The sequence below is a fragment of the Leuciscus leuciscus genome (genome assembly GCF_965113295.1).
Source record: "Leuciscus leuciscus genome assembly, chromosome: 2".
Lineage (NCBI taxonomy): Eukaryota > Metazoa > Chordata > Actinopteri > Cypriniformes > Leuciscidae > Leuciscus > Leuciscus leuciscus.
The window spans coordinates 32,619,832-32,634,305 of NC_138726.1; the positions used below are offsets into that span (position 1 = coordinate 32,619,832).

Sequence of the window (14,474 nt, forward strand, 5' to 3'; positions counted from 1 at the left end):
GAGACTTTCAATCAGCATAACAAAAAAATTTTCTGGAACAAATCACCTACCCTGCCTTTAAGGGTACTGACCTGCTTTTTATTTATTCATAATTTTTTTTACAAATTCCATGAAATTTCACATTATACAGTAAATTCTGTTTTTATGACTGGTCATAGGGGCCTACTTTACATAGTTTGCAATAGTACTGAAACATCTTTAGTAACATCCCATTTAAATGATAATGTTTATCTACACATCATTTGGGAGTGTAAACTAGAGGTAAAATACTGCTGCTTTGTGTACTCCTGTACATAATTGTGGACTGCCGTTATGTTCAAATTAATGGTTGCAAATGCCATTTCCATTGTTCATTGGAACTGAATTACAATGAATGATTTTTTAAATGTCACAAAATCTACTAATAATTTATGAGCAACATAATGTACAATATAATATTAAAAGTTAGCATTTTACTGTCTCTTTTTCTCTCCCTTCAAGGCCACTTCATGTTTATTTTCAAGAAGAGCAGCAGGTTTTCCCAGCAGGCTTTGCTGCGCAGTCCTACATTCCAGCAAGCAAGTTCAGATTGTGTCATGACCTTCTGGTAAGGGATGAAGAATTTGCCAAGTGACTTAAGCCTCGGACCTTACCTCTTTCTTAGCTTGGTGAAATAAATAAATTATATATGAATCAAAATAATATAAGAATTTAAAAATGTATGTTAATATTATGTATGTAATAAAATTTATGTTTATTTATACATATAAAAAAACAGAATCAAACAATATTCTTAACTGCTTTACAAAAAAAAGTGTTCAGATTTTAATAGTAATGTTGATTGTTTTGCTTACAGGCACTATAATTCTGGCCATTCTGTTGGTGCTGCTGAAATGCACCTGCTGATAGACGGCTTAGACAGTATCACTTTACTTTGGCAAACACTGTACAACCAAGGTAACCAGTGGCACCCTATAACAGTGCAGATTGGCAGGCAGACCAGACCTTTCTACATCTCAGTTGCAAAACTGAGCCTGGGCGTGTATGAGGGAGTCTCTGCCCTAGATGATATTATGTTCCATAACTGCTCATTGCCCGAGGCTGTGGAGATGTGCCCTTCTCCATATCACCTTCACTGCCTCCAGAGCAAAGCATGTGTGAGCTTTTCTCTGATCTGTGACCTGATTGATGACTGTGGAGATGGAACAGATGAGGAAAACTGCTGTCAGTAAACGGTCAATGAAGCAGTTTATTGTTTGACGTTAGCTCTTTTTAGTCAATTGGTTTACAATGATCTTTTTTTCTCCCATCAGCCCCAGAGCTAATGTGTGACTTTGAGGAAGGCCTGTGTAGCTGGACTCAGGAACCAGAGGAGGATATGTTTGACTGGACCCGTATCCAAGGACCCACTCCTACTTTCAACACAGGCCCATGGAAGGACCACACACATGCCAATGCGGATGGCCACTTCCTCTATATCGAATCTTCAGACCCACAGAAGTTCAAAGACACTGCTGTTCTCATCAGTCGGCCTTTTCTTCCAACTCCTCGCCGAGGTCCTGAACCCAAACCACCATGCATTTTCAGGTTCCACTATCACATGTTTGGCCAAAATGTGTTCCGTTTGGCTGTGTACATGCGCACAAGTAACAGTGGTCGGGGAAACTTGTTGTGGGTTCGCAATGGTGACCAAGGCAACTTCTGGCACAGGATGATACTGACGATCTACAGCGCCCATCACTTTCAGGTGAGTTATTGATCCGAATTATGGGTATTGAAAAGGATGGGTCCTACGGGGTCAGTGGTGTCCTTGTGTGCTGAATCCTTTGATTGACTGCCTGCTCCAGCTTTAAATGCACTGTATTCCTGCTGATGTGTAATATTACAGTGGGGAGAACAAGTATTTGATACATTGCCGATTTTGCAGGTTTTCCTACTTACAAAGCATGTAGAAGTCTGTCATTTTTATCATAGGTACACTTCAACTGTGAGAGACTGAATCTAAAACAAAAATCCAGAAAATCACAATGTATGATTTTTAAATAATTAATTTGCATTTTATTGCATGACATAAGTATTTGATCACCTACCAACCAGTAAGAATTCCGGCTATCACAGACCTGTTAGTTTTTCTTTAAGAAGCCCTCCTGTGAGGTCACGTGATGCAGCTGAGCTAGAAGGACGCGTTCCTGGATGCTCTCTGAGACTTTATTCTTTAAAACACTCTTAGCCCTTCAAAAAAGAAAAACTACTCTTTTATTCTGATTTATCTGCCGCGTAATGGATCTGAGATCCAGAAATAAGCAAACTAACTCGACGAGTGTACATACTTCATCGTGCGAAAAAGAAGACCAGCAAGAAGCTAGCATCAGCAAGATGGCGCACGGACAAGCACAACCTACCGGGGACAACGCTCTTATACTTCAAGAGATACGAAATGGGAACCTAGCCCTCTCCAATAAACTGGACACCAAAACGGCAGAGATTAACGAATCCATATCGGGGTTAAAATCTATGCTTGATAATCTGACATCCCACGTCACTGAAGCGGAAGATCGCATCGGGGCAGCGGAGGATCATGTCACCGAGCTGGATTCGCGGGTGATCAAGTTGACTAAAGACAATGAATATTTGATGGAGAAAGTTGAGTCACTTGAGAACTACAGCAGACGCAACAATATCCGCGTTCTTAACGTGCGGGAAGGCTGTGAGGGGAGTGACCCGGTCACTTTTTTCGCCAATTGGCTTCCGACTGTATTGGGTCAAGAGCCCTTTCCCGAGCCGCTAATAATAGAGCGAGCACATCGGACGCTCGCGCCAAGACCATCCGCGGAGGGAAGGCCGAGGGCTGTGTTGATACGCCTGCTGAAATACCAGGATCGGGAGAAGATACTCCGTACGGCAGCAAAATTATCCAGGGAAAGCAACGGTCCCATATTGTATGAGAACTCGCCAGTGATGTTTTTTCCTGATCTGAGTGCCAACTTGGTGAAGCGCCGAAAGGAATATGATCGGGTAAAGAAAGAGCTGAAGTCCAAAGGTATCCAGTTTGCTTTACTTTATCCTGCTACCCTGAGGGTAACGCTCTCAGATGGGAAAAAGAAAACATTTAAAACGCCAAGAGAAGCGGCAGCGTTTGTGAGAGAGAACACTTGAAAATTGAAGAGAAGAGTTAACAAGTGACCTGACGCACCTTCTTAATCTTAGCCATTGTGCAAACTGTAAGACACCACAATTTTCGACATTGTTCCATGTTCACCTACTTGAGTGGTTATCTTATTACAGTCAGTTCTACGTTAGAGTGTTTTATATAATATTCTATATTATATAGCGGAGAGCCCCTGGGGGGCAGAAGACCTTAGATTTAAGTTAGATTAGTTGTTCACGGATACAAGACCTTTCTAGATGAAGGGAGGTGTGCCACACTTTTTGGAGATGGCACTAGGGGGTTCTATATGTTGTTTTTGGGGTAGTTTTCTTATTTGTTTGGGTGCTCCATTTATTTGTTGCTTACAAGTTTACATATGCTCTGCTTATGGTAATATTGTGAGAGGTCGAATGAAGCTCATAAATAAGAAAGAACTTAGTGGATAGAGTATTGAAATTTGTCAGTTTTAATGTTAAAGGATTGAATGGGCCGATTAAAAGAAAAAGGGTTTTGGCATATCTTAAAAAGTTAAAAGTAGATTTAGTTTTCCTACAAGAAACTCACCTCACTGCGCAGGAACACAAAAAATTAAAGAGAGAATGGGTGGGGCAGGTAGTGTCATCTTCATTCAATTCAAGAGCCAGAGGGGTAGCCATCTTAATAAATAAAAATACACCTTTGGAAATACTTGATACTGATATTGACTCCTCAGGATGCTATGTTTTTGTTAACTGTAGAATATTCTCAGAACAATGGTCCCTCCTAAATTTATTTGCACCTAATTATGATGATGAATTGTTTATGCAAAATATGTTTCTAAAGGCTGCGGGGGGGGGGGGGGGGGGGGGGGGCAACAAAATATACTTATAGGAGGGGACTTCAACTTTTGCTTAGATCCTATAATGGACAAATCAACAAAGACCATTTCAAATTCAAAAGCAGCCAAGACCACTCAAACATATATGAAAGATCTAAATTGAATAGACATTTGGAGGCGGATGCACCCTCAGACCCGGGATTATTCCTTTTATTCATGCCCTCATAAATCCCATACTAGAATCGATTTATTCCTATTATCCACCCAATTATTCCATAGAGTATTAGACTCTGAATATTTATCCAGAACGTTATCGGATCATTCGCCACTGACTTTGTCTATCTTGTTTCCAGATAAACCCAAAACACCATATAGGTGGCGCCTTAATCCCACTCTCCTACAAAGAACTGACTTTTGCACATTCATAAGAGACCAGATTAAGTTGTTTTGTGAAACAAACTGTGCTTCCTCCCCCGATAGCTTTATCTTATGGGATACGCTGAAAGCCTATCTGAGAGGGCAAATAATCTCCTATAAAAAGGCCTGAAAAAGCAACACACCGAAGATATTGACAAATTAGGAAAATAAATCTTATCCCTAGAAAAAGATTATCAAAGAAATGGTTCTTCTGACACATATCAATCCTTAGTTCAGAAAAAACTCCAATACATTAGACACTTACAAAATTGAAAGAGCCATTTTAAGAACTAGACAGAGGTATTATGAATTAGGAGATAAAGCACATAAAATATTATCCTGGCAACTGAAGGCAGAGGAAAACACTAGAAGTATTAATGCTATTCAAACTGAAACAGGCTCTATCTCATATATTCTAATAGAAATTAATGATACATTTAAACACTTTTATTCAAATTTGTACAAGTCAGAGTTGCCTAGAGATTTGACCCATATAGACAATTTTCTATCTAGAATCAAATTACAAAAAATTAGTGAAGAAGATAAAAAATATTTGGACCTCCCCTTCACGCAGGCAGAAATTATAAAAGCCCTCAATTCACTTCAGTCTAATAAATCCCCAGGAGAGGATGGTTTCCCACCTGAATTCTATAAGGAATTTAAAGATTTACTCACCCTACTGATTATGGATGTAATTGACCTTTCATCTAAGACGCATAGGCTTCCCGAATCCTCCACGACCGCTATAATCACAGTTATATTAAAAAAAGATAAAGATCCACTAAAATGTACCTCTTACAGGCCTATTTCATTACTGAACGCAGATTATAAATTGATCTCTAAAGTGTTAGCAAACAGGCTTAGCCTGGTATTACCAAAAATAATTAATTCAGATCAGAGCGGCTTCATCCAAAAACGACTATCTGCCAATAACTTAAGTCGATTTTTCAATATAATTCATTTAGCAAAATCAAGGCCGGACCACACAGTGGCTGTGGCGTTAGACGCCGAAAAAGCCTTTGATAGGCTGGAATGGCCCTACTTATTTAAGGTGTTAACTCAATTTGGTTTTGGACATACATTTATTAACTGGGTGATAACCCTATATTATAACCCCAAAGCAAAGATTACTACTAATGGACAAATTTCATCCCCATTTTCGTTACATAGATCCAGTAGACAGGGATGCCCGCTGTCTCCGAGTCTGTTTGCCTTAGCCATTGAACCTTTGGCGGAAGCAATTAGAAGGGACCCTGATATAAAGGGCTTCAAGGTTGGACAGATAACCCATAAAATTAATTTATTGGCTGATGATGTTCTTTTATATTTAACAGACCCTTCTCACTCTCTCACTCGATTACAGGATTTATTAGACAAGAAAAAATGATAATCCAATTCTGTTACACCTTATTAAACTTTGGTATGATGTACATAAGACCATCGGCAAGGAGATAAGACTGTCACCAAAGTCACCTTTAAAACAAAACGAACTTATCCCGATGACTGTAAATAACAAGATCCTGAAGGCATGGCATCACAGTGGAATTCACACATTGGAGGATTGTTATGAGGATGGACTTTTCATGTCCTTTGAACAATTGAGGAGGAAATATAACCTGTCCAGCAATACTTTCTTTTGTTACCTTCAATTGCGATCCTTTTTGAGGAGCACTTTGAACGACAGCATGACTCTGCCCAAGCTCACGGAAATGGAGAAATTGATGCAAGAAATTGGACCATGTAAGCTTATTTCTAAAGTGTACTCTTTGCTGATATCTGCATAAAATGCTATATAAATGCTGATATATTTTTCTTTCTTTTTTTTGTGTAAACTGAAAAACTGAAAATAAAGTATTCCAAAAAAAAGAAGCCCTCCTGTTCTCCACTCATTACCTGTATTAACTGCACCTGTTTGAACTCGTTACCTGTATAAAAGACCTGTCCACACACTCAATCAAACAAACAGACTCCAACCTCTCCACAATGGCCAAGACCAGAGAGCTGTGTAAGGACATCAGGGATAAAACTGTAGACCTGCACAAGGCTGGGATGGGCTACAGGACAATAGGCAAGCAGCTTGGTGAGAAGGCAACAACTGTTGGTGCAATTATTAGAAAATGGAAGAAGTTCAAGATGACGGTCAATCTCCCTCGGTCTGGGGCACCATGCAAGATCTCACCTCGTGGGGCATCAATGATCATGAGGAAGGTGAGGGATCAGCCCAGAACTACACGGCAGGACCTGGTCAATGACCTGAAGAGAGCTGGGACCACAGTCTCAAAGAAAACCATTAGTAACACACTACGCAGTCATGGATTAAAATCCTGCAGCGCACGCAAGGTCCCCCTGCTCAAGCCATGTCCAGGCCCGTATGAAGTTTGCCAATGACCATCTGGATGATCCTAAGGAGGAATGGGAGAAGGTCATGTGGTCTGATGAGACAAAAATAGAGCTTTTTGGTCTAAACTCCACTCGCCGTGTTTGGAGGAAGAAGAAGGATGAGTACAACCCCAAGAACACCATCCCAACCGTGAAGCATGGAGGTGGAAACATCATTCTTTGGGGATGCTTTTCTGCAAAGGGGACAGGACGACTGCACCGTATTGAGGAGAGGATGGATGGGGCCATGTATCGCGAGATCTTGGCCAACAAACTCCTTCCCTCAGTAAGAGCATTGAAGATGGGTCGTGGCTGAGTGTTCATGACAACGACAACGCAGCATGACAACGACCCGAAACACACAGCCAGGGCAACTAAGGAGTGGCTCCGTAAGAAGCATCTCAAGGTCCTGGAGTGGCCTAGCCAGTCTCCAGACCTGAACCCAATAGAGAATCTTTGGAGGGAGCTGAAAGTCTGTATTGCCCAGCGACAGCCCCGAAACCTGAAGGATCTGGAGAAGGTCTGTATGGAGGAGTGGGCCAAAATCCCTGCTGCAGTGTGTGCAAACCTGGTCAAGAACTACAGGAAATGTATGATCTCTGTAATTGCAAACAAAGGTTTCTGTACCAAAGATTAAAGGGATAGTTCACTTTGAAATAAAATTTTGGTATGTTTTAGCTTACCTCAAGGGCATCCAAGATGTAGGTGTCTTTTTTTCCGCAGTAGTTTCAATTTTGATATTTTTAGGTCAAACCGTTCTTGTCTGTCAGTCATGTAATGCAGATCTATGGTCACCACCTCAAAGAGCATGCACAGAGTCCAAATTAAAACAATTCCCCATTGTCCAAATTAAACAATTCCCCATCGTAAGTACACATTGATGGCCTAAGACACGAAACGAGCGGTTTGTGTGAGAAAACTGTATTTATATCGTTGTTACCTCTTGTACACAGCCACGTCCAAGTGATCTGAGAGCGCGGGCGGGTATAGATATATACAATAGAAGTCGCCTTGGCTACTGCAGTTCATTGGAACGAAACCGTAGCCAAGGCGACATCTAGTGTATATATCTATACCCGCCCACGGAAAAAAACATTACTATGGCCAGACCAGATTTACTAAACAGGGCAAATTAGCATGAGAGGTCAATTCCATAAAAGCGCCGATGGTAGTGGAAAGTACTGTGCATGATCTACTGTCGACACGCAAATTAAAGAACAAAGACACAGCCGGTCTGTATTCATAAAACGAGGCATTGGAAAATTTGTAAGTACATCAGGAGTTTATTTAAATAACACTTGCCTGACGGCGATTCGTCGTTACACTACATCCTTATGCATCGCTTTCTGCCAGGACTTTTACGTTCTTTCCTCAAACCCCTGAAGTGACGTTGACGTCCGGGTTAGCGGTAGCATGAGCCGTCAGCCAAGTGTTATTTAAATAAACTCCTGATGTACTTACAAACTTTCCAATGCCTCGTTTTATGAGTACAGAACCTATTTGTACTACTGTATAACTTTGGTACCATTCTGGGCATTATTAGTGGGGTAATTTACGAGATACATCTTTGGATCCGTTAGCGCCTGCACTAAGCCATTCGGCTGATTTCTCTAAATAAGCTCTATCTTTAATAATGTTCAACCTAGGGAAAAAAGGCTTCTGGGGGGTGTTTGGCTCGAGGTCATGGTACAAAGGACCCTAGGTTGATTTTACACCGAACCATCCTTTTAAGTGATCAGCTTGATCTTAATTTCTTTAACTTCGTTTTCTTTTACCATCTCTACATAAAGTCAATTTAAAAGGTCTACTATGTGATCTCTTTGTAGAAAGAAATTAAATTGACCAGGCATAACGAAATCATATTATTGATATTTCTACTGTTTTTTTTTGCCATCCAAACAATGTGCATGCTGCAAAATAAAGATAGCCTCTTCTGTCTTCATTCTTGCTGCTACAGATTTTAGTGGAGGGGACAGTTGGTGATGATTTCAGAGGAGATATTGCCATAGATGATCTGTCTTTCCTCGGCTGTCAGCCATATGAAGGTGAAATAACACTGGATAGTGTGATCATGGATCAGTGGTTGCACATTTCATGGTTTTAAGTTAAAATACTGTGTTTGTAATTATGTGTGTATATCCTTATATAGGTGAATTGCCCTCAAAGGAGCCCAGTACCTCTGCCCCTCTGCCTACCTTGTCAGCACCACCCCCTCATAGCTGCCCCCTTGACCAGTTTGTGTGCTCAACTACAAGAGAGTGTGTTAGCCTCAATCAAGTGTGCGATTTCACACCCGACTGCTCCGATAGCTCTGATGAAGAGCACTGTGGTAGGCGTCTGTCTGTCTGTTTTGGGTCTTTGGGTTTTGGGTCTTTGGGTCCTGAAAGAAATGAACACTCACAATTATCAAAAGCGAAAGTACAGGCAGAGTTTTGCATTGTTACATAAGATTTAAAAAACAAAAACAATTATTTTGATCTTTCTATTATTAGAAAAATGTATCACGGTTTCCACAAAAATATTATACAATAATATTAAGAAATGTTTCTTGAGGATCAAATAAGCATATTAGAATGATTTCTGAAGAATCATGCGACACATGCTTTGCATCACAGGAATAAATTAAATTTTAAAGTATATTCAAATAGAAAACAGTTATTTTAAAATTGCATAACATTTCACAATATTACTGTTTCTACTTTATTTTGGATCAAATGATTGCAGATTTGGTGAGCATAATGTTTTAAAAACATTAAGGGGAGATTTATTAAACGGCAAATTAGCGTGAAAGCGCAATTCCAAAACATTGCTGATGAGAGCCATAATGACCAACGCAATCTACCAGGTAGCGTCTGGTTTAAGACATTCTTTTTTTGGGCAGTAAATAATGGCGCAAACACCAGTACATTGACGAGCGCAAACCTTAGTAAATCACCTTGCGTGATTCATTTAAATACTCTCCTCCCATAAATTTTGCGTCTGAAAGGGAAACTCCTACAAATGCATATGCGATAAGGTCAGCCGCAAAAATAACTCTGTCCATGCCTTTTCAGCTCTAATTTTAGTACTTTAGTAAATCCTGACAGTAGTTTTTTAACGCCAAAAGAGGGTTTGCACTGACGCAAGCTGTTTGTAAATCTGGCCCTAAAAATCTTACTGACCCCAAACTTCTGATATTACTGTTCTCTGTTCTCAGTGAAGGAGTATTGTGATTTTGAAGGTGGCACGCTTTGTGGATGGTATTTAAGTGATCCAGCAACTCCTGTTCCTCCACATGCCTTTTGCTGGCAGACAGGACAAGGGGAGAGTATTCACCAAGGAGAACAGAACCACAGACCTGCTAATGACCACACGCTGTGAGCAAAGACAGAACACCGCCATTTGCTGGAATGTGTTTGTGCTTTTATTTATAAATGCATGGTCGGGTTTGCATGTTATGTCAGTGTGTTTTCTGCTTTGTGTTTACTCATCTGTACACATGTACTTTTTTGCAGTGGTTCTTCACAGGGTTGGTATATATTTGCAGACAGCTCCAATGGAGGATATGGTCACACCACTGATCTCTTGACTGCTCCCATCAAAATAACAGGACCCCAGTGCACTCTGGTGTTCTGGTATCACATGAGTGGCTTCACTGTTGGAACTCTGCAGGTACAATTATCTAGAAATTATGAATATTATTCTTATTCATTTTCTGCATAGGTAACCCAAGCCTAGAAAACATCAAACATATTATTGTGACAGAATAAATTTCATGCTTCATTTTGTCTAAATTGTTTGTTATGAAGTATTTTCCTGAGACCAATTATCAGTTTGTCAAAACAATCTCAATCTTATATGTGCAGGTCTTCATCAAATCAGGTACTGTCACACATGAAGTTTGGTCCCAAAATGGTAACCAAGGCAACAGCTGGAGGAGGGGTGAGGTCTTCATAGGAATCCGTCATAACATACAGGTCAGTGTTTCTGAAACATTTACATTTTACATTTACATTTACGCATTTGGCAGACGCTTTTATCCAAAGCGACTTACATTGCATTTCAAGGTACACATTTTTTTTTTTACATTCTTTAAAAATTAATTAATTAATTTTTCAAAAGTTAGTGTTTAAATATACAGTATTTTCCCCTTTGGTTCTCAAATTATTAAGAATTGAATACTTTTACTTAAAAACAGCATTGACATTTTTTTTTTAATAATTTGATTCAGCATGGATACATTAAACTGATCAAATGTTTTAGAAAAAAAATTTTCATTTTAAATTATTTGCTGTTTTTGTCAGAAACATGATTGATGACATGATAAATGTTTCTTAAGCAGAAAATCAGCATATTAGACTGATTTCTGAAGGATCACGTGACACTGAAGAGATGCTGAAAATTCAGCTTTGCCATCACAGGAATAAATTACACTTTTATTAAAATAGTTATTTTAATTTGCAATAATATTTCACAACATTACTGTATTCTTGGAGAGCAAAATAGGCTTCTTTAAAAGACATTTAAAAAAATCTTACCGACCCCAAACTTTTGAACTGTATTTGTTAACTAAGTAAACAAATTTTATAGAATTTATTAAATGTATTTACTTTTTATAAAGGTGATCAAAGAACTGTGTGTGTTTAGTATTCCTGAAATGTGCAGTAAAATGTTATGTGTCAGGCTGATGTTTGAACTGTTGATGCTTTGGTAAGAAATATCATGACCTTTTCTCCATCTGGCCCTTGCATAATTAATATTTATCAACACTGTTTAAATATAAACACTCTTACAAATATAGTTCTTCATTGTGCTAGATACTTCACGATACCCTCACTCGTTAGTGTTAAGTGCCCTTTTGCTACAGTATGTGTACTGTCAGGGGCCTTAGTGCCCTTTAACTTACGCAGCAGCTCTCAAGCACTTCCAATTCAACTCTTTATATATATATATACAGTATGTATGTGTGTGTGTGTGTGTGTGTATATATATATATATATAATTATTATAATTATTTTATTTATTCTTGTTGCCCTTTTTTAAAGACAATAAATTGATTCTGAGTGATGTGTACAGTATGACAGCTTTTACATCAGTCTGTTTACCTGACATGTCTCATAGGGTAATATGAATTAGTGCTTTGATTTGTGCATTTGACTATGCAGCTGTATGGAAGTATTGTGGAGCAGATAAAGTACATTAGTTTACTGCAGTTTAACAGCATGTTGCTTTATAAAATCAATAGGTGGTTCTTCGAGCTAAGAGGGGCATCAGCTACATGGGTGATGTTGTTGTTGATGACGTGGCATTTGTGGACTGTGCCCTTCCAATAACGTCTGATCTTCCTTGTCACAACAACGAGTTCATCTGTGCCAACGGTCATTGTATCTCTGAGGACAACTTGTGTGACTTTATTGATCACTGTGGAGATGGCTCAGATGAGAATCATTACATATGCAGTGAGAAACAAATCATCCTCTTTCCTGTCACTTTTTCCCAGATGTTTGTTCAACTGTATCTCATTTGCCAGTCACAAATTTTGTTTATGGAATAACTTTACATCCGGCACACATACTGTATTAAATGTGCTTTGCTTGTGCAGTCGTGTTTTTTTTAAAGGGATGGTTCACACAAAAATTAAAATGCTGTCATAATTTACTCACCCTCATGTCTTTCCAGACCTGTATGGCTTTCTTTGTTCTACAGTATGGAACACAAAAGAATTTTTTTGAAAAACTGTCATTTTCTTTTCTTTTCTTTTTGTCCATAAAAAGGACAGTTGTTGTTTGGAAACCAGCATTCTTCAAAGTAAGTTATTTTGTGTTCTGCTGAAGAAAATCAGTCCTACAGGTTAGGAATGACATGAGAGTGAGTGAATGATGACATTTTTCACAATCTAGTATTAATGTTTTCTTTTCCAGAGGGATACAGTGGTCGCTGCAATTTTGAATTTGACCTTTGCTCATGGAGACAGAGCCAAGATGATGACTTTGATTGGTTGATAAAACCAGGAAATATGCACACTTATGGGACTGGACCATCCACTGATCACACCCTCCGTAATCCATCAGGCCACTACTTATATCTAGAAGGATCCTTCCCACAGAACACAGGAGATACTGCCCGAATCCTTGGACCTCTTTTTCATCCCCGCAGCAAGGATTGCAAAGTAAGTGCTCACTGGTGTTTTTATTTTATTATTTCACTGTAGTTCAAGATCAGTTGGTACTTGCATTACATGAAGAATTGCAATGGAAACAATCAAAAAAGCAGTGTACAGGAATGATAGTTCTGTCTGGACCACAATCGTCAAAGATGATAGACAATTAGCAGCATACAATTTGGATTGGCGATATGGTTCTGTTCTGGACAAGAACTCCCAGCCATCCATGCAGCCTAAGAGCAGGGAGAGCAGCGATAACCCCCTTAGGGTAAACAGAACAGAACTAACATAAATGTATTGCAGATAACATTAATATTTAATGATTTATGTACAACATTCAAGAAAAAAAGAGTCTGATTCGAAGAGGAATATCAGAAGGCCAAGTCCTGACTGGACGAGAGGAGGAGCTGGGGATGGAGGAGGGTAATTAGCTCCTGAGCAACATGATAAAGCTGCTAATAATACTGAATGGAATGAGTACTGAATATATATAAAAAATATAATATAAAAATGTCCCAGCACCTTGTGAAACCTCTTAAAATGTATTTGCTGATCATCTACCAGTCCAAAAATGCTTTACTTCTACAGTATTTTTATGCCTCCTTATTGCAGACACAACTGAGAACAGCAGCAAGGTGGCTTCACAGCCCTAGATAATACAGAGGAAATACTTATTTCAAGTATTCAATTCTTAATACTTAAAAATATTTGTGTTTTATTAAGGAAGGTTTGATATATTGCTATTTTCAATTAGATCATTTGCACAATGAGGATATTTAATTCCTTAAATTTCAGAATATTTGATTCCCCTGCAATGTTAGATCCACAGATTGACTGTTGGGTTGACTGAATATAATGGGAGAAAGGCAGTGGTGGAAAGAGTACTAAGAAATTGTACTTAAGTAAAAGTATTGCTACTTAAGTAATAATTTACTTGAGTACAAGTAGAAGTACTGAAAAATAATATGACTCAAGTAAGAGTAAATAAGTAGCTTGCTTAAAAACTACTCAAGTAACTACTTTACAAAGTACTTTAGTATTATTTTTCTATTTTAACCCAAAATGGGGAGATGATAGAGATATAGAGCGCTGAATACTCACATATCATCGGTTTCATTCATACTGAAAGCCCAGTACTGATTCATACCTCGCGCAAAGTCCACAAGTGAGATTCATAGGAGTATTAAACTTATGACATTTCAGGAAATGCCTCATATGGATTTAATAACATTTTGACATCAGACGTTTTGACTGATGAAACATGAAGACAAACAAGATAATATATCTTGTTCATCAAGCTATCTCAGGTATTTTCATAAAATTGATGAATGTCTTTAAAGTTAGTAGTTCACTATCTTTAAAGATATTTCACCCAAAAAGGAAAATTAGCCCATGATTTACTCACCCTCAAGTCATCCTAGGTGTAAAAGACATTCTTCTTTCAGACGAATATAATCAGAGTTATATTAAAAAATGTCCTGGCTCTTCCAAGCTTTATAATGGCAGTGAATGGCTGGAGAAAATTGGAAGCCCAAAAAAGTGCATCCATCCATGATAAAAGTGCTCCACTTTTACTCCAGGGGGTTAATAAA

At 38.7% G+C, this 14,474-nt stretch overlaps 1 protein-coding gene across 1 annotated transcript in view; it reads left to right on the top strand.

The window, feature by feature from the left end:
* Nucleotides 1–14,474, top strand: part of malrd1 (MAM and LDL receptor class A domain containing 1) — a 57,332-nt gene that overhangs the window by 17,872 nt on the left and 24,986 nt on the right. Inside the window, exons 9-18 of the mRNA XM_082162110.1 lie at nt 481–586; nt 836–1,203; nt 1,293–1,726; nt 8,698–8,785; nt 8,890–9,069; nt 9,937–10,096; nt 10,235–10,391; nt 10,586–10,696; nt 11,965–12,178; nt 12,641–12,888. Coding sequence (XP_082018236.1) covers nt 481–586; nt 836–1,203; nt 1,293–1,726; nt 8,698–8,785; nt 8,890–9,069; nt 9,937–10,096; nt 10,235–10,391; nt 10,586–10,696; nt 11,965–12,178; nt 12,641–12,888 — 2,066 coding nt within the window. The remainder of the gene's footprint in view (nt 1–480; nt 587–835; nt 1,204–1,292; nt 1,727–8,697; nt 8,786–8,889; nt 9,070–9,936; nt 10,097–10,234; nt 10,392–10,585; nt 10,697–11,964; nt 12,179–12,640; nt 12,889–14,474) is intronic.